General features: G+C 39.7%; 2 protein-coding genes across 2 annotated transcripts; both read right to left on the reverse strand.

Annotated features, from left to right (window-relative positions):
• Positions 1-19,719: 19,719 nt before the first annotated feature.
• LOC130966371 (uncharacterized) lies at positions 19,720-20,115 on the reverse strand. The gene has a single exon (XM_057891163.1). It carries the CDS (start codon positions 20,113-20,115, stop codon positions 19,720-19,722), a length of 396 nt encoding a protein of 131 aa, XP_057747146.1.
• Positions 20,116-22,087: 1,972 nt separating this feature from the next.
• Positions 22,088-23,815, reverse strand: LOC130966372 (uncharacterized). The gene has a single exon (XM_057891165.1). The coding sequence runs from the start codon at positions 23,813-23,815 to the stop codon at positions 22,088-22,090; it is 1,728 nt and encodes a 575-aa protein (XP_057747148.1).
• Positions 23,816-24,972: the final 1,157 nt, after the last annotated feature.

The following is a 24,972-nucleotide window of genomic DNA, read 5'->3' on the forward strand; positions in this document are numbered from 1 at the left end:
TCTAATAGATGATATATGCAAATTCTTTTCATTTTGAATAACTTTGGCTAATCTTTTGAATGCTCGAAATGCATCACTCTTGTTTGCTAGGAACAAGGTCCATGTAAATCGAGAGTAATCATCAACAATAACTAAAGCATAGTAATTGCCACTGATGAGCGGATAATTTATACGCTTTTTGGCATTGTTTTTAGGTAGTTTTTAGTAAGTTCAAGCTACTTTTAGGGATGTTTTCATTAGTTTTTATGCTAAATTCACATTTCTGGACTTTACTATGAGTTTGTGTGTTTTTCTGTGATTTCAGGTAAAATCTGGCTGAAATTGAGGGATTTGAGCAAAACTCTGAAAAAGGCTGACAAAAGGACTGCTGATGCTGTTGGAATCTGACCTCCCTGCACTCGAAATGGATTTTCTGGAGCTATAGAACTCCAATTGGCGCGCTCTCAACGGTGTTGGAAAGTAGACATCCAGGGCTTTCCAGCCATATATAATAGTCCATACTTTATTCGGAAATTGACGACGTAATATGGCGTTGAACGCCAAGTACATGCTGCTGTCTGGAGTTAAACGCCAGAAAAACGTCATGATCCAGAGTTGAACGCCCAAAACACGTCATAACTCGGAGTTCAACTCCAAGAGAAGCCTCAGCTCATGGATTGATCAAGCTCAGCCCAAGCATACACCAAGTGGGTCCCGGAAGTGGATTTATGCATCAATTACTTACTCATGTAAACTCTAGGAGCTAGTTTATTATAAATAGAACATTTAACTATTGTATTAGAGGTCTTTGATCATTCGGTCTTGTGACCACATGGAGGCTGGCCATTCAGCCATGCCTGAACCTTTCACTTATGTATTTTCAACAGTGGAGTTTCTGCACACCAAAGATTAAGGGTATGGAGCTCTGCTGTACCTCAAGTATTAATGCAGTTCTATTTTCTTTTATTCAATTCTCTCTTATTCTTATTCCAAGATATTCATTCGCACTCAAGAACATGATGAATGTGATGATTAGATAACCCTCATTATCATTCTCACTTATGAATGCACGTGAATGACAACCACTTCCGTTCTACATGCAACAGAGCTTGAATGTATATCTCTTAGATTCCCCAACAGAATCTTCGTGGTATAAGCTAGATAGATGGCGGCATTCATGAGGATCCGAAAAGTCTAAACCTTGTCTATGGTATTCCGAGTAGGATTCTAGGATTGAATGACTGTGACGAGCTTCAAACTCCTGAAGGCTGGGCGTGATGACAAGCGCAAAAGAATCAATGGATTCTATTCCAACCTGATTGAAAATCGACAGATGATTAGCCATGCGAGTGACAGCCGCAGAGGACCATTTTCACTGAGAGGATGGGATGTAGCCACTGACAACGGTGATGCCTTACATACAGCTTGCCATGGAAAGGAGTAAGAAGGATTGAGTTGAAGCAGTAGGAGAGCAGGCGTCCTTGAGCCATACAGTACCTCCATATGCTTATCTGAAATTCCCACCAATGAATCTGCATAAGTGTTCTATCCCTTTTATTATTTCATCTATTTTCTTATTATTAATTTCCAAAACCATAAACAATATTTAATCTGCCTAACTGAGATTTACAAGGTAACCATAGCTTGCTTCATACCAACAATCTCTGTGGGATCGACCCTTACTCACGTAAGGTTTATTACTTGGACGACCCAGTACACTTGCTGGTTAGTTGAACGGAGTTGTGAATTCAACTGGTGCCATAATAATGATTTCATCCAAAAATAGTTAGAACATTGATCACAATTTCGTCCACCAAGTTTTTGGCGCCGTTGCCGGGGATTGTTCGAGTATGGACAACCGACGGTTCATCTTGTTGCTCAGATTAGGTAATTTTCTTTTCAAATATCTTTTTCAAAAATTTTTCTTTTACTTTTCGTTTTTCCAAAAATATTTTTTGAAAAAAAATAATAATAAAAATACAAAAAAATCATAAAATCATAAAAACCAAAAATATTTTGTGTTTCTTGTTTGAGTCTTGAGTCAATTTTTAAGTTTGGTGTCAATTGCATGCTTTTAAAAGTTTTCTTGCATTTTTCGAAAATCCCATGCATTCATAGTGTTCTTCATGATCTTCAAGTTGTTCTTGATAAGTCCTCTTGTTTGATCTTGATGATTTCTTGTTTTGTGTTGTTTGTTGTTTTTCATATGCATTTTTTGTTTGTTAGAGTCCATGCATTAAAGATTTCTAAGTTTGGTGTCTTGCATGTCTTCTTTGCATCAAAAATTTTTCAAAATTATGTTCTTGATGTTCATCATGATCTTCAAAGTGTTCTTGGTGTTCATCTTGACATTCATAGCATTCTTGCATGCATTCATTGTTTTGATCTAAAAATTTCATGCATTAAGCAAGCATTTTTGTTGTTTTTCTCTCTCATAATTAAAAATTCAAAAATCAAAAAAAAAAATATATCTTTTCCTTATTTCCCTCCAAATTTTCGAAATTTTGGGTTGACTTGGTCAAAAATTTTTAAAATTAGTTGTTTCTTACAAGTCAAGTCAAAATTTCAATTTTAAAAATCTTATCTTTTTAAAATCTTTTTCAAAAATCATATCTTTTTCATTTTTTTTATATAATTTTCGAAAATTTCAAATTATTTTCAAAATTCTTTTCTTATCTTTAAATCATATTTTCGAAAATTCACTAATAATTAATGTGATTGGTTCAAAAATTTGAAGCTTGTTACTTCCTTGTTAAGAAAGGTTCAATCTTTAAGTTCTAGAATCTTATCTTGTAGTTTCTTGTTAGTGAAGTAAATAATTTTAAAATTTTTTAATTAAATCTTTTTATCTTTTATTTTGATCTTTTTCAAAAATTTTATCTTTTTCAAAATATGATTTCAAAATATCTTATCTAAACTTCTTATCTTCTTATCTTTTAAAATTTGATTTCAAATCTTTTTCAATCAACTAACTAACTTCTTGTTTGTTTCTTATCTTTTTCAAAACCACCTAACTACTTTTCGCTCTCTAATTTTCGAAAATATCTCATCCCTTTTTCAAAAATTCTTTTTAATTAACTAATTGTTTCATGTTTTAATTTTAATTACATTTTATTTCTAATTTTCGAAAATCACTAACCCCTTTTCAAAATTATTTTCGAAATTTTCCTTCTCTTTTCTTCTTCTATTTAATTATTTAATTACTAACACTTCTCTTCACCTCTTCTTCATCCAAAATCCGAATCTCCTTCTTCATTCTTCTACCCCTTTCTTCTTCTACTAACACAAAGGAATCTCTATACTGTGACATAGAGGATTCCTCTTTCTTTTCTTGTTTTCTTCTCTTTCATATGAGCAGGAACAAGGAAAAAGGTACTCTTGTTGAAATTGATCCAGAACCTGAAAGGACTCTGAAGAGGAAATTAAGAGAAGCTAAATTAAATCATTCTAAAGGTAACCTTTCAGAAACATTAGAACAAGAGAAGGAGATGGCAGCCGAAAATAATAATAATGCAAGGAGAATGCTTGGTGACTTCACAAAGCCAACATCCAAGTTTGATGGAAGAAGCATCTCCATTCCTGCCATTGGAGCCAATAACTTTGAGCTGAAACCTCAGCTAGTTGCTTTAATGCAACAAAACTGCAAGTTTTATGGACTTCCATCTGAAGATCCTTATCAGTTTTTAACTGAGTTCTTGCAGATCTGTGAGACTGTAAAGACGAATGGAGTTGATCCTGAAGTCTACAGACTCATGCTTTTCCCTTTTGCTGTAAGAGACAGAGCTAGAATATGGTTGGATTCACAACCCAAGGATAGCCTGGACTCATGGGATAAGCTGGTCACTGCCTTCTTGGATAAATTCTTTCCTCCTCAAAAGCTGAGCAAGCTGAGAGTGGATGTTCAAACCTTCAAACAAAAAGATGGTGAATCCCTCTATGAAGCTTGGGAAAGATACAAGCAGCTGACCAAAAGATGTCCATCTGACATGTTTTCAGAATGGACCATATTAGATATATTCTATTACGGTCTCTCTGAATTTTCAAAAATGTCATTGGACCATTCTGCAGGTGGATCTATTCACCTGAAGAAAACGCCTGAAGAGGCTCAAGAACTCATTGACATGGTTGCAAACAACCAATTCATGTATAATTCTGAGAGGAATTCCGTGAACAATGGGATACCTCAAAAGAAAGGAGTTCTTGAAATTGATACTCTGAATGCCATATTGGCTCAGAACAAAGTGTTGACTCAACAGGTCAACATGATCTCTCAAAATCTGAATGGATTGCAACATGCATCCAACAGTACTAGAGAGGCAGCTTCTGAAGAAGCTTATGATCCTGAGAACACTGCCATGGCAGAGGTTAATTACATGGGTGAACCTTATGGAAAGATCAGCAAAAACCTCAACAAGGTTTTAACAATGGTGGACGCAACAGGCTGAACAATAGTAAGCCATATCCATCATCTTCTCAGCAACAGACAGAGAATTCTGAACAAAACACTTCTAATTTAGCCAATGTAGTCTCTGATCTGTCAAAGGCCACTTTCAGTTTCATGAATGAAACAAGATCCTCCATTAGAAATCTGGAGGCACAAGTGGGCCAGCTGAGTAAGAAAATCATTGAAACTCCTCCCAGTATTCTCCCAAGTAATACAGAAGAGAATCCAAAAGGAGAGTGCAAGGCCATTGATGTGATCAATATGGCCGAATGCACAAGGGAGAAAGAAAACGAAAATCCTAGTGAGGAAGACTTCCTGGGACGTCCCTCAAGCAGGAAGGAATTTCCTATTAAGGATCCAAAGGAATCTGAGGCTCATATAGAGACCATAGAGATTTCAATAAATCTCCTTCTGCCATTCATGAGCTCTGAAGACTATTCATCCTCTGAAGAGGATGAAGATGTAACTGGAGAGCAAGTTGCTCAATATTTAGGAGCTATCATGAAGCTGAATGCCAAGTTGTTTGGTAATGAGACTTGGGACAGTGAACCTCCCTTGCTCATTAATGAACTGGATACTTGGATTCAGAAAATTCTACCTCAAAAGAAACAAGATCCTGGCAAGTTCTTAATACCTTATACCATAGGCACCATGATCTTTGAAAAAGCTCTGTGTGACCTAGGGTCAGGGATAAATCTGCCACTCTCTGTAATGGAGAAGCTGGGGATCATTGAGGTACAACCTGCCTTGTTCTTATTACAACTGGCAGACAAGTCATTGAGACAAGCTTATGGATTAGTAGAAGACGTGCTAGTAAAGGTTGAAGGCCTTTACATCCCTGCTGATTTCATAATCTTAGACACTAGGAAGGAAGAGGATGAATGCATCATCCTTGGAAGACCTTTCCTAGCCACAGCAGGAGCTGTGATAGATGTCAATAGAGGTGAGTTAGTCCTTCAATTGAATGGGGACTACCTTGTGTTTAAGGCACATGGCCATCCCTCTGTGACAGAAGAGAGTAAGCATGAAGAGCTTCTCTCAGTTCAGGGTCAAGAAGAGCTCCCACAGTCAAACTCTAAGTTTGGTGTTGGGAGGCCACAACCAAACTCTAAGTTTGGTGTTAAGATCCCATATCCAAACTTTAAGTTTGGTGTTGGGACTATACAACATTGACCTGATCACCTTGTGGCTCCATGAGAGCCACTGTCAAGCTATTGACATTAAAGAAGCGCTTGTTGGGAGGCAACCCAATTTTATTTATCTAATTTTTATTTTATTGTTATTTTGTGTTTTATTAGGTACATGATCATAAGGAGTCACGAAAAAATCATAAAAATTAAAAACAGAATCAAAAACAGCAGAAGAAAAAATTTTCACCCTGGAAGACGCACAGGCTGGCGTTCAACGCCAGTAAGGTGCATCTGGCCGGCGTTCAACGCCAGAACAGAGCACCATTCTGGCACTGAATGCCAGAAACAAGCAACATTCTGGCGCTGAACGCCAAGAATGTGCCCAGAGAAGAAAAACTGGCACTGAACGCCAGTAACAAGCATGAAACTGGCGTTCAACGCCAGAAACATGCTTTACATGGGCGTTGAACGCCCAGAATGTGCACTAATGGGCGTTTAAACGCCAGAATGGTGTGCCAAGGCATTTTACATGCCTATTTGGTGCAGGGATGGAATTCTTTGACACCTCAGGACCTGTGGACCTCACAGGATCCCCACCTACCTCGCCCTCTCTCTCTCCATTCATGGTCATCCCTTCTGTTCTTCATTCACCACTCACATCCTTCCACTCTTCCCCATGAACACCACCTACCTTCAAAAGTTCAAAACTCTTTCCCACCCAAACCCACCCATATAGCCGAATACACACATCCCTCCATCTCCTCCATCTCTTCTTCTTCTTCTTCATCTTTTCTTTCTTCTCTTGCTCGAGGGCGAGCAATTTTCTAAGTTTGGTGTGGTAAAAGCATAGCTTTTTGCCTTTCCATAACCATTATTGGCACCTTAGGCCAGAGACATTCAAAAAAAAAAAAGAAGACAAAAAGCTTCCACCTCTGAGTCATGGGAGATGGAAAGACTAATATAAGCCGTCATAGCTCAGTGGTAGAACATGTGGCTGCAAATCAAGAGATCCCTGAGATACCTCAGGGGATAAGTTGTCCTCTACACAAATATTGGAAGCAACTAAGGGTGGAACATCATGAGCACTCCATCATTCTCCAAGAAATAAGAGAAGATCAAAGAGCAATGAGGGAGGAGCAACAAAGGCAAGGAAGGGATATAGAGGAGCTCAAAGAGCACCATTGGACCTTCAAGAAGGCGCCACCTTCACTCAGGTGGACTCATTCCTTGTTCTTATTTCTTTCTGCTTTTCGGTTTTTAATATTGTATTTATCTATGTTTTGTGTCTCTACTTCATGATCATTAGTATGTAGTAACTATGTCTTAAAGCTATGAATAAATTCCATTAATCCTTCACCTCTCTTAAAAGAAAAACGTTTTAATTCAAAAGAACAAGAAGTACATGAATTTCGAATTTATCCATGAATTTAATTTAATTATATTGATGTGGTGACAATACTTTTGTTTTCTGAATGAATGCTTGAATAGTGCATATGTCTTTTGATCTTGTTGTTTATGAATGTTAAAATTGTTGGCTCTTGAAAGAATGATGAACAAAGAGAAATGTTATTGAGGATCTGAAAAATCATGAAATTGATTCTTGAAGCAAGAAAAAGCAGTGAAAAAGAAAGCTTGCGAAAAAAAGTGGCGAAAAAAAAAATAGAAAAATAAAAAGAAGGAGCAGTAGAAAAAGCCAATAGCCCTTAAAACCAAAAGGCAAGGGTAAAAAGGATCCAAGGCTTTGAGCATCAATGGATAGGAGGGCCCAAGGAAATAAAATCCAGGCCTAAGCGGCTAAATCAAGCTGTCCCTAACCATGTGCTTGTGTCATGAAGGTCCAAGTGAAAAGCTTGAGACTGAGTGGTTAAAGTCGTGATCCAAAGCAAAAAGAGTGTGCTTAAGAGCTCTGGACACCTCTGACTGGGGACTCTAGCAAAGCTGAGTCACAATCTGAAAAGGTTCACCCAGTTATGTGTCTGTGGCATTTATGTATCCGGTGGTAATACTGGAAAACAAAGTGCTTAGGGCCACGGCTAAGACTCATAAGTAGCTGTGTTCGAGAATCATCATACCTAAACTAGGAAAGTCAATAACACTATCTGAAATTCTAAGTTCCTAGAGAAGCCAATCATTCTAAACTTCAAAGGAAAAAGTGAGATGCCAAAACTGTTCAGAAGCAAAAAGCTACAAGTCCCGCTCATCTAATTATAATTAATATTCATGATATTCTGGAATTTATAGTATATTCTCTTCTTTTTATCCTATTTGATTTTCAGTTGCTTGGGGACAAGCAACAATTTAAGTTTGGTGTTGTGATGAGCGGATAATTTATACGCTTTTTGGCATTGTTTTTAGGTAGTTTTTAGTAAGTTCAAGCTACTTTTAGGGATGTTTTCATTAGTTTTTATGCTAAATTCACATTTCTGGACTTTACTATGAGTTTGTGTGTTTTTCTATGATTTCAGGCAAAATCTGGCTGAAATTGAGGGATTTGAGCAAAACTCTGAAAAAGGCTGACAAAAGGACTGCTGATGCTGTTGGAATCTGACCTCCCTGCACTCGAAATGGATTTTCTGGAGCTACAGAACTCCAATTGGCGCGCACTCAACGGTGTTGGAAAGTAGACATCCAGGGCTTTCCAGCCATATATAATAGTCCATACTTTATTCGGAAATTGACGACGTAACTTGGCGTTGAACGCCAAGTACATGCTGCTGTCTGGAGTTAAACGCCAGAAAAACGTCATGATCCGGAGTTGAACGCCCAAAACACGTCATAACTCGGAGTTCAACTCCAAGAGAAGCCTCAGCTCGTGGATTGATCATGCTCAGCCCAAGCATACACCATGTGGGCCCCGGAAGTGGATTTATGCATCAATTACTTACTCATGTAAACCCTAGGAGCTAGTTTATTATAAATAGAACATTTAACTATTGTATTAGAGGTCTTTGATCATTCGGTCTTGTGACCACATGGAGGCTGGCCATTCGGCCATGCTTGAACCTTTCACTTATGTATTTTCAACAGTGGAGTTTCTGCACACCATAGATTAAGGGTGTGGAGCTCTGCTGTACCTCAAGTATTAATGCAGTTCTATTTTCTTTTATTCAATTCTCTCTTATTCTTATTCCAAGATATTCATTCGCACTCAAGAACATGATGAATGTGATGATTAGATAACCCTCATTATCATTCTCACTTATGAACGCACGTGATTGACAACCACTTCCATTCTACATGCAACAGAGCTTGAATGTATATCTCTTAGATTCCCCAACAGAATCTTCGTGGTATAAGCTAGATAGATGGCGGCATTCATGAGGATCCGAAAAGTCTAAACCTTGTCTATGGTATTCCGAGTAGGATTCTAGAATTGAATGACTGTGACGAGCTTCAAACTCCTGAAGGCTGGGCGTGATGACAAGCGTAAAAGAATCAATGGATTCTATTCCAACCTGATTGAGAACCGACAGATGATTAGCCATGCGAGTGACAACCGCAGAGGACCATTTTCACTGAGAGGATGGGATGTAGCCACTGACAACGGTGATGCCCCACATACAGCTTGCCATGGAAAGGAGTAAGAAGGATTGAGTTGAAGCAGTAGGAGAGCAGGCGTCCTTGAGCCATACAGTACCTCCATATGCTTATCTGAAATTCCCACCAATGAATCTGCATAAGTGTTCTATCCCTTTTATTATTTCATCTATTTTCTTATTATTAATTTCCAAAACCATAAACAATATTTAATCTGCCTAACTGAGATTTACAAGGTAACCATAGCTTGCTTCATACCAACAATCTCTGTGGGATCGACCCTTACTCACGTAAGGTTTATTACTTGGACGACCCAGTACACTTGCTGGTTAGTTGAACGGAGTTGTGAATTCAACTGGTGCCATAATAATGATTTCATCCAAAAATAGTTAGAACATTGATCACAATTTCGTCCACCAGCCACCAAAACTCATAGTCCTAGAAGGACCAAATAAATCCATGTGCAAAAGTTGTAATGGCCTTGTTGTTGAAACAATGTTTTTGGATTTAAAAGAGGCCTTTACTTGTTTTCCCTTTTGACATGCGTCGCAAAGGACGTCTTTTTCAAAACGTAGCTTTGGTAAGCCAATTACTAACTCTTTAGAGACCAACTTGCTAAGATGGTCCATGTTAGCATGAGCTACTCTACGATGCCATAACCAAGTTTCATCATTTTTACTAACAAGGCATTTCACATCATTTGAGGAAACTTCATTTAGATCAATCATGTATACATTGTCAACACGGTGCCCAATTAGCACAATTTCATTAGTGTCTTGCCTTTTTATCAAACAACATTTTGAATCAAAGGTGACTAAGTTTCCTTTGTCACAAAGTTGGCTAACACTAATGAGATTATGTTTGAGACCTTTGACAAGTATAACATTATCTATGGAGGTAGAAGAATTTTTACCAACTTTTCCAACGCCGATTACTTTGCCGGTGTTGTTGTCTCCATAGATTACGTTTCCTCCATTTGTAGGCTCTATTGCGGTGAACTTTGATTCATCGCCGGTCATGTGTTTGGAGCATCCACTATCAACATACCAATTTGTATCCTTAGCTCCAACACGTACCTACAAAACAATTAAAATTGGGTTTTAGGTACCCAAGTGAATTTGGGTCCTTGATGGTTAGTATGAGCATAATGCCCATAAGGTGCCCATCTCGTATCTTGACTACGAAAGTTTCTATGTTTAATTCTAGTAAAGCATACGGGTGCTATATGACCTACTTTATTACAATAATGACATATGACATTTGGATTATGCATCCTATGCATGTTTCTAAATGGTTGCCTAGGTTGTTTCCTAAATACAACATTTTTTTATGTATATGCATTGTGATTATAATTTCTAAATGAAGCATGTTGAGGAGGACGTTTAAAGGCTTCATTCCTTTTAGGCATGCTTGCCTTTTGGGCTTGCGGTTGCCTAATAGGAGTTTTAGTATTTTTAAATTTTCCTTTTTCAAAACCTAAACCTTCCTTATTATGAACATGCTTTTGGTTTTTCAACATTTTATCTAAGTTCTTTGAAGATTCATTGAACTTAGCTAAAGTGTTCTTAAGATTTGTAATTTCATTTTCATGTATTTTACAAGATTTGTATGGATCACTACTTGTGCTACACTTATCTTTTCCAAGATTGATATTCTCGTTTTTCAACATCTCATTTTGTTTTAAAAGATCCATATTCTTTTTCTTTAGGAGAGAATAATCTTGGGTAAGTTTTGTGTACACCTCAAGTAAGGCATCATATTCATCTTGTAAATTAAAAGAAGTGGAGTTGTCATCACTAACCTTTTCTTCGCTTGCCATTAAGCAAAGATTTGCAACCTCGTCGTCATCGGAGTCGGATTCATCCTCGTTCTCCCATGATATGTATGCTTTCTTCTTCTTCTTAAATTTCTTGTTTTTGTCCTCCTTTTGAAGTTTTGGACAATTGGGTTTGATGTGTCCAACTTCTCCACACTCATAGCATTTTGGTACCTTTGTTTTGCTCTTGAAGTTTTCTTCATTGCAAACTTATTGAATCTTTTTAATAAGAGTGCAAATTCTTCATCTCCTTCTTCTTCATTATCATCACTCTCTTCTTGTAGTGATGTTGTTTTAAGGGCGAGACTTTTCTTCTTGCTTTCTTCACCTTTTTGTCTATTTAGCATAGTCATTTCATAGGTGAGAAGATTACCTCGTAGTTGATCAAATGTAAGTTGATCATAGAGCCTTCCTTCCACAATGGCGTTCACTTTGGAGTTCCATTTTGGTGTAAGGCTTGTAAGCACCTTGGTCACAATTTGTTTATCATTGTATTTTGTGCCAAGCATGCTTAGATTGTTGAAGATCTTGGAGAGTCTTTCAAGAGCTTCTTCAATGCTCTCTTCATCTTTCATTTTAAAATTTTCCCATTTATGAACCAACATAAATACCTTTGATTCTTTAACGTGGTCGGTTCCTTCGTAAGTGATTTGGAGTTTATCCCAAATCTTTTTAGCGGTTTCACATGTAGAGATCTTCATATAATCATGCTCGTTAAGTGCACAATGAATGAAGTTGATGGCTTTATCATTCATTGCCACTTTCTTCCAATCATCGTCACTATATTCATCTTCTCCTTTCGGTACTTGCTTTGAGACGGAGACTTCTCCTTCTTTAGCGCTTGTTGTCTTTGTTGGAATGTGATTTCCATTCTCAATCACTTTCCAAATTCTCACATCTTGAGAACGGATCCAAATTCTCATCTTATTTTTCCAATAAGAGTAATTTGTTCCGCTAAAAAGAGGAGGTCTAGCGGTTGAGTTACCTTCACTAGTGTTGTTGTTGTTAAAGCTTGTGCTTGCCATGATCTTTTTCCCTTAAACGGTTAAGTCTTTCAAAGGGTTAAGCTCTGATGCCACTTGTAGAACCTATGCACAATTACTCAAGAGGGGGGGTGAATTGAGTATTGCAACAACAATGAATCTTTTTGCGAAAGTTAAAGACAATATACAAAAGTGTTATTGTACTAGTATTTTTCCAAGAGCTTAACTCAATTGCTAAGCATTTATAAGGAGCTTTTACTTTCCAATAGACACCAACTCAAATAAATTGATCAAGCTTTTCACCAATCGGACTTAAGCTATTCCTTAAGTACTTACGAAGCTAATTTTCAATCACAATTTATTTGCTCAAAGGTAAAAGAGAATAATATTGAAGAGATGAGTTTGGAGAGATGCAAACGCTATTTAGAGTGGTTCGGCACAATCCTTGTTCTACGTCCACTTTCTTTCTCAATCACTATTGAGAAGTTCCACTATTGCCAAGCTTCAAGTTGCTCGCGCAAAACCTTTTACAATCCGAGTCCTTAGTTTCTAACACCTCACGGTATATGATCACCACTCGTATACTAACCCACTCCACTTAGAGATACCTTCTCTAAGATTTTCCTTGAGTACTTCGTATACCTCTTTGGTATCCTTACCGACTATAGTGTTTATAACTCTTGACTCAACCTTGGAGATCACACTCCAATTTACAAAGTGTACATGAAAACAATTCTCAAGGAATTGTTGAGACGAAATGAGTACTCTCTAGAAGAGTGTATGATTACAAGTTTAGCACTATTGAACCAATTGATATTGCTCTCTCAAATTGTGTATTATAACACCTTAAAAATGTGTAGAATGAAAGAATTTGAACAAGATAGTTTGCAAATACTCAAGTATATAAAATAAGGCTTCAATCCATCTATTTATAGACTCCCCAAACCTTAGAAATGTTGGGGAGTTAATGGGATGGAGCCTTTTTGTCAAAACTAGCCGTTTTTTATGTTTTTGAATCATTTGCATCGATGCATAACACTTTGCATCGATGCAAATGTGTCTTTGAAGCTGAAATTTGAATTTTCAGCTAGGTTGCATCGATGCAAACATCTTTGCATCGATGCAACAAGTCGTCGCATGCTTTGCATCGATGCAAGATGAGTGTGCATCGATGCAAACCTTAAAAAATGGCTTAAAATCACTTCAAAATACTTAGGATTGATCTCAAACTTGTTGGAGTCAATTCCTATGCTTTTGTACCTTTGAAAACAAGTTTTAAACCATTTGGCTAGCATCAAATTGCAAGATGTGCATCAAAACATTTTGTGAGTGTGTGTTGAGAGATTTAGCAATTGGTTCTTAACAAGAAGTTACCTAAGTCCTAAGACACTATACTTGTCTTCAAATGTTGTGGACTTGAGTTTCTTGTTGTTGTTGTGTTGCTTTCAACTCTTCATTCCTCAACGTTGAATGTTGGTTGATCTTTCAACATGCTTGTTCATTCAAGTTGTTTGTTGGTTTGTCTTTCATGTCGTTTGTTGGTTTGTCATTCATCAAAACCTACGAATACAAACTTCACATACAAGCAACATGATTTACACAAACATTATCTTGAACGCAATTTTGAGCAAGAATGCTCAAAACTGAGGCTTGAATGAATCTCAGTAAAGGTCCAGCTAAAGACAATAAAGAAGTGCTTACTGGGAGGCAACCCAGTCATTAGCAGGTTATCTGTTTTATTTAATAAAAGTTTGATACATATTCTCAAAGGGTGATCATCAAAATTGGAGGAATTCACAGAGTTACAGAAGGATTCAGTGCAAAAAGCAGAGAAAAGGAGCTTGCTGGCGAAAAAATGAAAGGTAGGGGTACTCTGGGCGTTAAACGCCAGAATGGATACCATTCTGGGTGTTTAACGCCAGTAAAGGTACCATTTTGGGCATTAAACGCCAGAATGGGCACCATTCTGGGCGTTAACACCAGGTGTGCAGCATCCTGGGCGTATAGCAAAATACCCAGTGATGAAGGGGTTTCTGGCGTTTAACGCCAGCCAGGGTACCTGGCTGGGCGTTAAACGCCCATAATGGCCAACATTTGGGCGTTAAACGCCAGAATGGATACCATTCTGGGCGTTTAACGCCAGATAGGTGGGGGACAGAGATTTTGCTTTCCACTTTAAATTTTTTCAAACTTTTCTGTTTTGATCCATAATTTTCTGCACAAACACATTTCAAACTTTCATCATTCACCTTCAAATTTCAAAAATTAAAATCATTCTTCAAATCTCTTTCAAATCCTTCCCAAATCTTCTTCAAAAACTCAAATATCTTCTCAAATTCTTTCCATATCTTCTCAAATCTCCTTCAAAATTTTTGAAATCCCTCCCCCTCCCTTATAAATATACGTTCGGCCATCCCCCTTTCCCCACCATTCGAATTTGCTCTCCTCCTCTCTCTCCTCTTTCCTTTCTTTTGCTTGAGGACAAGCAAACCTCTAAGTTTGGTGTGTTTTTCCGTGATCACTAAGCTAAGGCTCATCAAGATCATGGCTCCCAAAGGAAAACAAACCAATTCAAGAGGCAAGAAAGAGAATGCTCCAAAGGATCTTTGGAGTTAAGAGAGGTTCTTAAACAAAGAACATGCAGACCATTACCACAAAATAATGGGTCTAAGGTCAGTGATCCCGGAAGTTAAATTTGATCTGAAAGAGGATGAATATCCGGAGATTCAAGAGCGAATTCGAAACAGAGGATGTGAAGTTCTAACCAACCCTGAGACAAAGGTTGGAAGAAACATGGTTCATAAATTCTACTCAAATCTGTGGCTGACAGATAAGCAGAGAATGACTGGAACTGCTTTTTATACCTACAGAACCATGGTCAGAGGGAGAATTATTTACTTCCATCTGGACAAAATAACAGAGGTCTTCAAATTGCCTCAACTACAAGATGATCCCAAATCCTTTAATAGGATAATGGTGAGAGTAGATAAGGGGTTGGATCAAGTTCTAGAGGACATATGCCTCCCTGGAACCAAGTGGATGACCAATTCAAAAGGTGTCCCAAACCAACTCAAGAGGGGAGATCTCAAACTAGTTGCAAGAGGTTGGTTGGACTTCATAGGGCGTTCTATTTTGCCCACTAGTAACCGTTCTGAGGTTACTATCAAGAGAGCAGTGATGATTCATTTCATTCTGCTGGGAAAAGAGGTGGAGATTCATCATCTGATTGCTTGTGAGATTTACACAATTGCAAACAAGAACTCCACTGAAGCCAAACTGGCTTACCCAAGCTTAATCTCTTTGCTATGTAAAGATGCTGGGGTGAGGATGGGAGTAGATGAATTCATCCCAATTGAACACCCAATCACCAAGAAGTCAATGGAAGGACAAATGCAAGATAATTCTATCAAAAGGAGGGTGCATGAGTTCCTCCCTGAACTTCCTGAAATTGACTACTGGACCCGCCTAGAAGCATCTGTTGCCAAGCTACAAGAAGCTATGGAACAAATTAAGGAAGAACAGCAGAATCAAAACTGCATGCTCTGCAAATTGCTGAAGGAACAAGAGAAGCAGGGGCGTGAGCTACAGGAGCTGAAGCGCCAGAAATTCTCCCTTGAAGGGTCAAATATCCCACAAGTTGAGGGAGCATCCACTTCTCAAGATCAAGGTTGTTGAGTCCTAACTCTGTGATAACCTCTATTATTAGGAGTCTATTTTAGAATCAATTAAAATTTTGTTTTCTATTACTATTAGTCCTATCTTATATCTATTTTTGAGTCTTGTTCTTAATTCATGATTAATAAAATTTTAGGTTCATGTCTTAAAGCTATAAATGTCCTATGAATCCATCACCTCTCTTAAATGAAAAATGCTTTAATCACAAAAGAACAAGAAGTACAGGATTTCGAATTCATCTCTGAAACTAGTTGAATTATTTTGATGTGGTGACAATACTTTTTGTTTTCTGAATGAATGCTTGAACAGTGCATATATCTTTTGAATTTGTTGATTAAAGAATGTTAAACTTGTTAGCTCTTGAAAGAATGATGGAAAAGGAGAAATGTTATTGGGGATCTGAAAAATCATCAAATTGATTCTTGAAGCAAGAAAAATTAATGAAAAAAAATTTTAAAGTGATCCAAGGCAAAAAGAGTGTGCTTAAGAACCCTGGACACCTCTGATTGGGGACTCTAGCAAAGCTGAGTCACAATCTGAAAAGGTTCACCCAGTCATGTGTCTGTGGCATGTATGTATCCAGTGGTAATACTAGAAGACAGAGTGCTTTGGGCCACAGCCAAGACTCATAAAGTAGCTATGTTCAAGAATCATCATACTCAACTAGGAGAATCAATAACACTATCTGAATTCTGAGTTCCTATAGATGCCAATCACTCTAAACTTCAAAGGATAAAGTGAGATGCCAAAACTGTTCAAAAGCAAAAAGCTACTAGTCCCGCTCATTTAATTGAAGCTAAGTTTCTTTGATATTTTGGAATCTATAGTATATTCTCTTATTTTTATTCTATTTTGATTTTCAGTTGCTTGGGGACAAGCAACAATTTAAGTTTGGTGTTGTGATGAGCGGATAATTTATACGCTTTTTGGCACTGTTTTTAGTATGTTTTTAGTACATTTTAGTTAGTTTTTAGCATGTTTTTATTAGTTTTTAGTTAAAATTCACTTTTCTGGGCTTTAATATGAGTTTGTGTGTTTTTCTGTGATTTCAGGTATTTTCTGGCTGAAATTGAGGGACCTGAGCAAAAATCTGATTCAGAGGCTGAAAAGGACTGCAGATGTTGTTGGATTCTGACCTCCCTGCACTCATAGTGGAGTTTCTGGAGCTACAGAAGCCCAATTGGTGCACTCTCAATTGCGTTAGAAAGTAAACATTCTGGGCTTTCCAGCAATGTATAATAGTTCATACATTGCCCAAGATTTGATGGCCCAAACCGGCGTTGCAAATCAGCATCAGAATTCCTGGCGTTTAACGCCGGAACTGGCACAAAAATTGGAGTTAAACGCCCAAACTGGCACAAAAGCTAGCGTTTAACTCCAGAAAAAGTCTCTACACATGAAATCTTCAATGCTCAGCCCAAGCACACACCAAGTGGACCTCGGAAGTGGATTTTTACGTCATTTACTCATTTATGTATACCCTAGGATACTAGTTCACCATTAATAGAACCCTTTGACATTGTATCTCGACCTCATGACACGTTACACGTTTCTTATTTTATCTTCTACGGCATGAGTCTCTAAACCCCATGGTTGGGGGTGAGGAGCTCTGCTGTGTCTTGATGGATTAATGCAATTACTACTGTTTTTCATTCAATCACGTTTGCTTCTTTTCCAAGATATCGCTTGTTCCTAAACTTGATGAATGTGATGATCCGTGACACTCATCATCATTCTCACCTATGAATGTGTGCCTGACAACCACCTCCGTTCTACCTTAGATTGAGTAGATATCTCTTGGATTCCTTAATCAGAATCTTCGTGGTATAAGCTAGAATTGATGGCGGCATTCAAGAGAATCCGGAAGGTCTAAACCTTGTCAGTGGTATTCTGAGTAGGATTCAAGGACTGAATGACTGTGATGAGCTTCAAACTCCTGAAGGCTGGGCGTTAGTGACAGACGCAAAAAAATCACTAGATTCTATTCCAACCTGATTGAGAACCGACAGATGAATAGCCGTGCTGTAACAGAGCGCGTTGAACATTTTCACTGAGAGGATGGGAGGTAGCCATTGACAACGGTGAAACCCTACATACAGCTTGCCATGGAAGGAGCCTTGCGTGCTTGAAGAAGAAGATAGTAGGAAAGCAGAGATTCAGAAGATAGAGCATCTCTAAAACCTCAACCTGTTCTCCATTACTGCAAAACAAGTATTTATTTCATGTTCTTTTACTCATCATAATTAAACCTGAGAATTATTGATATCCTGACTAAGAGTTACAAGATAACCATAGCTTGCTTCAAGCCGACAATCTCCGTGGGATCGACCCTTACTCACGTAAGGTATTACTTGGACGACCCAGTGCACTTGCTGGTTAGTTGTGCGGAATTGCAAAAGTGTGATTGGAATTTTGTGCACCATGAACCTTGCAGAATCTTTCGCCGGTTTGCCCTTTTTACGGCCGGTTTCCTCGAAGCTACCTCCTTGCCTTTTTTGGTGGCCATCCTAAAAAGAAAGGGGAGGAAGGAAAACAATAAACCTAGGAAATAAATTGATGAAAACATACAAGTGACTTGTAATGCCCACGGTGGATATGAAAGCAAGGGTTATATCACTTGGCATAAGATGCAAGAGAAAGTAAAAACATGCAAAGGCATGAGAAGAGTAGTCTCAAGCATCCTAAAAAGCAAGTCATGTTCAATTAATATGGAATTGGCAAGTATGAAATTTAAGCACACAAATTAGACTCAATGCATGTAAGAGAAAACGAGTGAATGAGGGGAGAGCACCAATTTGAAAGTGTATGACTAAAATGAACCAAAATGATATAGGTGCATTTTCTCGAACACTTGTCGTGCAATAACAAGCAATGAGCAATTATGAGATACTAAACCAATTCAAAGCCCAAAGTGAAACATCAATCATCACATAAACATCACACGATGAGAGGGATAAGAAAAAGAATGACAAAAGATCTAGTAATGCAATGTAAGATCAATCTTCAACATCCATAGGGAAATAAGGAAAAAGGAAAAGTGGGCAAACAAAAACAAGGGAAAAGGAAAGTAAGTAAAGCAATACAAAGGAACTGACTAAAGAAAATAATGCAAGAAGAAATAAAGAGGAAGAGTGGGAGAGTTGAAACCTTGAAAAGTATGAAAGAGCAAGGTTGAATTTCCCTTGGTGAAGATAAGAGAGGAAATGGGAAACGTGTAGTGCCACCGGAAAGGTTGGTTGTCGCCGGTGAGTGGCCGGAGACAATGGTGATGGGTTGGGAAAGAAGGAGAAGAGAAGAGAAATGATGGAGAGAGTAGGAGGAGAAACTAAGAAAGAAAAAGGAAGTTGAGTGAGGGAGGGAATAAAACGGCGTAGAGTATAAAACGAACTCGCGCAACTAGTTCGCGCGCGCAAGGTGCGCTGACGCGTCGGTAAGGTTGTGGCTACAAGCGTGTGCGCGTCAGTGGCGCACGCGCGCAAGAGTAGTTGTGCCCCAGGCACAAAAGTGGCACAAGGTTGGCTCAAGTCTCTGGTTTTTGTACCAGAGTGAACCAGGGGGGCATGCGCGCGGACGCGCACCATCCGCGGATGCATGTTTGTGGTATTCTGCAGTTGGCGCAGGTGCACACAATGCGCGGATGCGTCAGTTCTGGCACAAAGTTGGCCTAATTGTGGCACAACTCTCTGATTTTTGTACCAGAGACTCCACATAGCCCCATCGGCGTGCGCGCGCACTGTGCGCTTGCGCGTCGATGGTCAACTGGCAGGTGTGCGCGCAGGCAGCATGTACGCGAACGCGTGGGTGCCTGGCACGAGTTGGGCACAGAGTTGGCCTGACTCTCGGGTTTTTGGCTTGAGAATGGAAATTCGCAACCGGCGCACGTGCGCATTGTGCGCCGGCGCGTCGGTGCCCTTTTTCAAAGAAAATTTTTGTTTTCTTATCTCTTTTCACAACCTATCTATATGAACATTCTACCTATCTAACAGAATCAACAAAGCTAGCATTCCTAAGTACTCAATCAATCAACTAAAATTCATAAAATTCAAAGGAACTAAAGATATGAAAAGATGGTATAAACAAGGAAGATCTTACCACGGTGGGGTGCCTCTCACCAAGCACTTTTCTTTAACGTCCTTAAGTTGGACGGTCCTCTCTTTAAACTTCCTCTCTCCTTGGTGCATCCTCCAATATGTACACCTCTAGCTCTTTTGGAGGCTTGCAACCATGATACTTCTTCACTCTATGTCCATTCACCTTGAAGGTTGCTTCACTCTTGGGATCAATTAATTCCACTACTCCATAAGGCTTCATCTCTTTCACCTTTAAAGGTCCTTCCCATCTAGAATGGAGCTTGCCAAGCATCAATCGGAGCTTGGAGTTGTAGAGGAGGACCTCATCACCCTCGTGAAAGTCCTTCTTCCGGATGTGATGGTCATGAAACGCCTTAGTCTTTTCCTTGTAAATTCGGGCATTCTCATATGACTCATTCCTCAAACATTCAAGCTCTTCTAGTTGTAACTTCCTAGCTTCACCCGCCTTGGCTAAATCCATGTTGCACTACTTTACCGCCCAATAGGCTCGATGCTCAGCCTCCACCAGAAGGTGGCACGCCTTACCATAGACAATTCGGAAGGGACTCATCCCTATCGGGGTCTTGTAGGCCGTTCTATATGCCCATAGTGCATCTCCTAACCGGAGGCTCCAATCCTTTCTTTGTGGATTGACCACTTTTTTCAAGATCTTCTTGGTTTCCCAGTTGGAAACTTCCGCTTGTCCATTAGTCTGCGGATGATAAGCAGTGGCAACTTTGTGTAACACTCCATAGCACTTGAGCAATGCCTCTACCTTCCTGTTACAAAAGTGGGATCCTTGGTCGCTCACGATTGCTCGTGGCAACCCATAACGGCATACAATGTGATTTCTAATGAAAGAAACAACGGTATTGGCGTCGTCAAGGTAGGTAGGTACGGCCTCTATCCACTTTGACACGTAGTCTACAGCTAACAGAATATACAGATACCCACTGGAGTTGGGAAACGGTCCCATAAAGTCAATGCCCCATACATCAAATATTTCATAGAACAACATAGGTTGCTGAGGCATTTCATCCCTTTGGGATGCGTTTCCTGACCTCTGACACTGATGGCACGACACACATAGTCGGTTAGCATCCTTGAATAAGGTCGGCCACCAAAATCCACAATCCAACACCTTTTTAGCGGTCCTTTGTGGGCCAAAGTGGCCACCACATTCGGACGAATGACAAGCCTCAAAAATTGGTTGGAATTCAGACTCCGGGACACATCTTCGAATTACTTGGTCCACGCCCCTCTTCCACAAGTGAGGGTCATCCCAAATATAGTATTTGGAATCACTCCTCAACTTGTCCCTTTGGTTTTTCAAAAAGTTGGGAGGGACGATTCTTGCAACCAAGTAGTTCGCCATTGGGGCAAACCAATGGGAATGAGTCATTGATCGGAAATGGATCTATTTTTAAATTCTCAATGCGGCTTAGATGATCCGCAACCAGGTTTTGAGATCCACTCCGGTCCCTAATCTCAATGTCGAATTCTTGCAAAAGCAAGATCCAACGTATGAGTCTAGGCTTTGAATCATTCTTTGTCAATAAATACTTCAAAGCTGCATGATCCGTGTATACCACAATCTTTGAACCTAGCAAATAAGATCTAAATTTATCTAAAGCATGAACAATAGCTAGGAGTTCTTTTTCAGTAGTGGTATAGTTGGATTGTGCTGCATCTAGTGTCTTAGAAGAGTAAGCAATGACATAAGGGAGTTTACCATCGCGCTGTGCAAGCGCGGCACCTATAGCATGGTTTGACGCATCGCACATTATCTCAAACGGCAACGTCCAGTTGGGGCCTCGCACAATTGGTGCTGTGATAATAACTCTCTTTAGCTCTTCAAAGGCTTTCGCAGATTCACTATCAAACTCAAAATCCATGTCTTTTTGGAGTAGGCGCGATAACGGCAAGGCAATCTTGCTGAAGTCTTTGATAAAGCGCCTATAGAATCCTGCATGTCCTAAAAACGAACGAACCTCCCTCACGGATGAGGGGTGAGGCATAGTAGTGATAACATCGACCTTGGCCGGGTCCACAGAAATGCCTTCATGAGATACTACTTGTCCTAACACTATACCTTGTTGTACCATAAAGTGACATTTTTCAAAATTTAAAACAAGGTTATTGTCAACACATCTAGCAAGGACCTTGGCCAAGTTCTCTAAACAACAATTGAATGAAGTACCATAAACGCTGAAGTCATCCATAAAGACTTCCAGACAATTCTCCATTAGATTGGAGAAGACACTCATCATGCACCTCTCAAAAGTAGCAGGTGCGTTACATAGTCCAAATGGCATCCTTTTATAGGCAAAGGTGCCGAATGGACAAGTAAACGTGGTCTTCTCCTGATCTTCAGGAGCAATATGTATCTGGAAGTAACCAGTATATCCATCAAGAAAGCAGTAGTGAGTTTTACCTGCCAAGCGGTCTAACATCTAATCGATGAAGGGTAAGGGGTAATGGTCCTTTCGTGTGGCGGCATTCAATCTTCTATAGTCAATGCATACTTGCCACGCATTTTGTACTCTTTTAGTGACCATTTCTCCGTCGTCCTTCTTGACCGTTGTGATGCCCGACTTCTTGGGAGCAACTTGAACCGGGCTTACCCACTCACTGTCGAAAATAGGGTATATGATATCCGCATCCAGCAGTCGGGTAACCTCATTCTTCACTACGTCAAGGATGGTGGGGTTGAGCCTCCTTTGCGGTTGCCTAACTGGCTTGGCTCCATCTTGGAGAAATATCCTATGCATGCACTTGCGGGGGTCAATTCCCACAATATCCGCTAGGCTCCATCCTATTGCTTTCTTGTGCTTCTTGAGAACATCTAGGAGCTTCCCTTCTTCTTCACTTGAGAGCTCACTAGCAATAATGACCGGAAATCTTTGGTTCTCCTCTAAGAAAGCATACTTCAAATGAGATGGAAGGGGCTTCAATTCACTTTTTGTCTCAAGATGAGGTTCCTTCCCATCAAGCTCATGGATTTCACTCTTGACAACTTCTTCGGGTTCATCCTCTTGGTCATCCATCTCCTCAACAGTGGGATAGCACAATTTTTCCTGATTCTCTTCTTGCACTTCCGCTACCACTTCATCAATCATATCACATCGGAGCATGGAGTGTTCTTCAGGAGGATGTTTCATGACTTCCTCTAAATTGAACTTGATAGTCTTGTCTCCAACCCCAAAAGAATATATAACGGTGAAGGCATCCAACTTGAATTTGGAGGTTTTGAGAAAGGGTCTACAAAGTAGGACGAAAGATGAGCTTCTACTTTCCGTTGGAGGCATCTCAAGGATGTAAAAGTCAATCGTAAAAACCAAATCCTTAATTGCCACGAGTACATCTTCAGCTATCCCCATTACCGTGATCACCCTTTTATCAGCTAAGGCAAACCTCGCCGCTGACTTCTTCAAGGGAGCTAAATTCAACCGCACATAGATGGACAGTGGCATGATGCTTACACAAGCTCCCAAGTCACACATACAATCATGAAATGTGTATCCACCAATACGACAAGACACTAAGCACGGTCCAGGGTCACCATATTGTTTTGGAATAGGTTCTATCAAGGAAGAAATCGAACTACCCAAGGATAGTGTCTCCAATTCTCCTAACCTATTCTTGTGTGTACACAAGTCTTTCAAAAATTTTGCATACTTGGGAATTTGTTGGATAGCGTCAAGGAGTGGTATGGTCACCTTGACCTTTTTGAACACTTGAAGCATATCCAAATCAAATTCCGGTGTCTTCTTCGCTTTCTTCACCATAGAAGGAAATGGAATGGGAATTGACTTATCAACTACGGCTTTCCTCTTGGGTTTCTTGAGGTTGACTCCTTCTTCCTTATGCCTTTTGTCTACCACATCTCCTTCATATGGAGCTCCAACAACTACCTCTTCCTCATGCATTTCTCCCATAGCCCTTGGAGGTATCTCCTCTAATGTAGTCCCCAACCATAGAGTAATGGCATTAAGACCGCCTCTTGGGTTTGGTTGGGGTTGGGATGGAAGGTTGGATGAGCTTGAGGGTTGAGTGGTGTTGTTATTGGGAGTTGGTGGTTGGCTTGACATGTTCATTTTTGAGAGCATGTTGGTGAGATTGGCCAATTGAGTGTTCAAAGCCTCGAATTGAGCCTTGTTGATCTCATCTCGTTTTTCCATAGCCGCTCTAAGCTCATCAACTTGATTGTTGGAAGATGGAGGAGTCTAGTTTTGTTGTCTGTGGTGCGGTGTTTAGTACTTGGTGTAGTTATTTTGGTTTTGGTTGGGGTAGGCTTGGTTGGCTTGGTAGTTGGTGTTGTTATGGTGGTATTGGGATGAAGGTTGGTTGTTGTTGTGATGAGAAGAAGGGTTGTTGCATCTTTGGTTTCGATTGCTTCCTTGTGCATTATCTCTCCACCCTTGATGTTGATTACTACCTTGATGGTAGTTGTTTTGACCTTGAGGAGGGTATGGTGGACGGTTGTTGTAATTCACATTGGCTACCACAAGGGCATGTTTCTCTTGAATTTGATGGCATTGGTCGGTGTAATGTGTGGTACTAGAGCACAACCCACAAATCCTAGGAGGGCCTTCAAGTTGAGGAACTGGAGGTGGGGCTTGGACAGCTTGGATGGAGTAGTACTCCCTTTGATCTCTTTGCATTTGTGTAAGGATGGTGGTCATATCCCCAAGTTCCTTGGTTAGACTTGCTTCGGAGAGGGGCGATTCTACCACACCCTTGTGGGAGTTACTTCTCACTCTTGTATGTTGTGTAGATTCGGCAATATCCTTTATCAAATCCCAAGCTTCTCCCTCCGTCTTATTTTTCGAAAAGGAACCGCCACTAGAGGCGATAAGCAATCTTCTATCTTCTGCACAAAGACCTCCGGTAAAGTAGCTAATGAGCAAGCGAGTGGTCATTCCGTGGTGTGGACATGACTCCAATAGCCTCTTGAACCGAGACCAATACTCATACATACTCTCTTGGTCTCTTTGCATTATGCCCGAAATCTCTTTCCGGATGTACTCGGTCTTTTCCTGTGGGAAGAACTTATCAAGAAACTCTCTTCTCAAGAAATCCCAATTAGTCACAATATCATCCGGCAGCGAATAGAACCATGTTTTTGCTTGCACTTCAAGAGAAAAAGGAAAGGCAAAAACCATGATTGCTACCTCATCGGCTCCATGTCTTCGAGCCGTAGAACAAGCAACATGAAAATCCTTCAAATGTCGGATGGGGTCTTGACCCGGCAACCCATGATACTTGGGAAGTAGATTTATCAAGCTATTCTTCAACTCAAAGTTTGGATCAAGGTTAGGATACCTTGCTTGCAATG

The sequence above is a fragment of the Arachis stenosperma genome, chromosome 3, assembly GCF_014773155.1.
Source record: "Arachis stenosperma cultivar V10309 chromosome 3, arast.V10309.gnm1.PFL2, whole genome shotgun sequence".
Taxonomy (NCBI): domain Eukaryota; kingdom Viridiplantae; phylum Streptophyta; class Magnoliopsida; order Fabales; family Fabaceae; genus Arachis; species Arachis stenosperma.

Bases quoted from the DNA above. Each gene is read 5' to 3' on its own strand.
- LOC130966371 (XM_057891163.1), bottom strand. From the start codon at position 20,115: ATGGATTTAGCCAAGGCGGGTGAAGCTAGGAAGTTACAACTAGAAGAG.
- LOC130966372 (XM_057891165.1), bottom strand. From the start codon at position 23,815: ATGGAAAAACGAGATGAGATCAACAAGGCTCAATTCGAGGCTTTGAAC.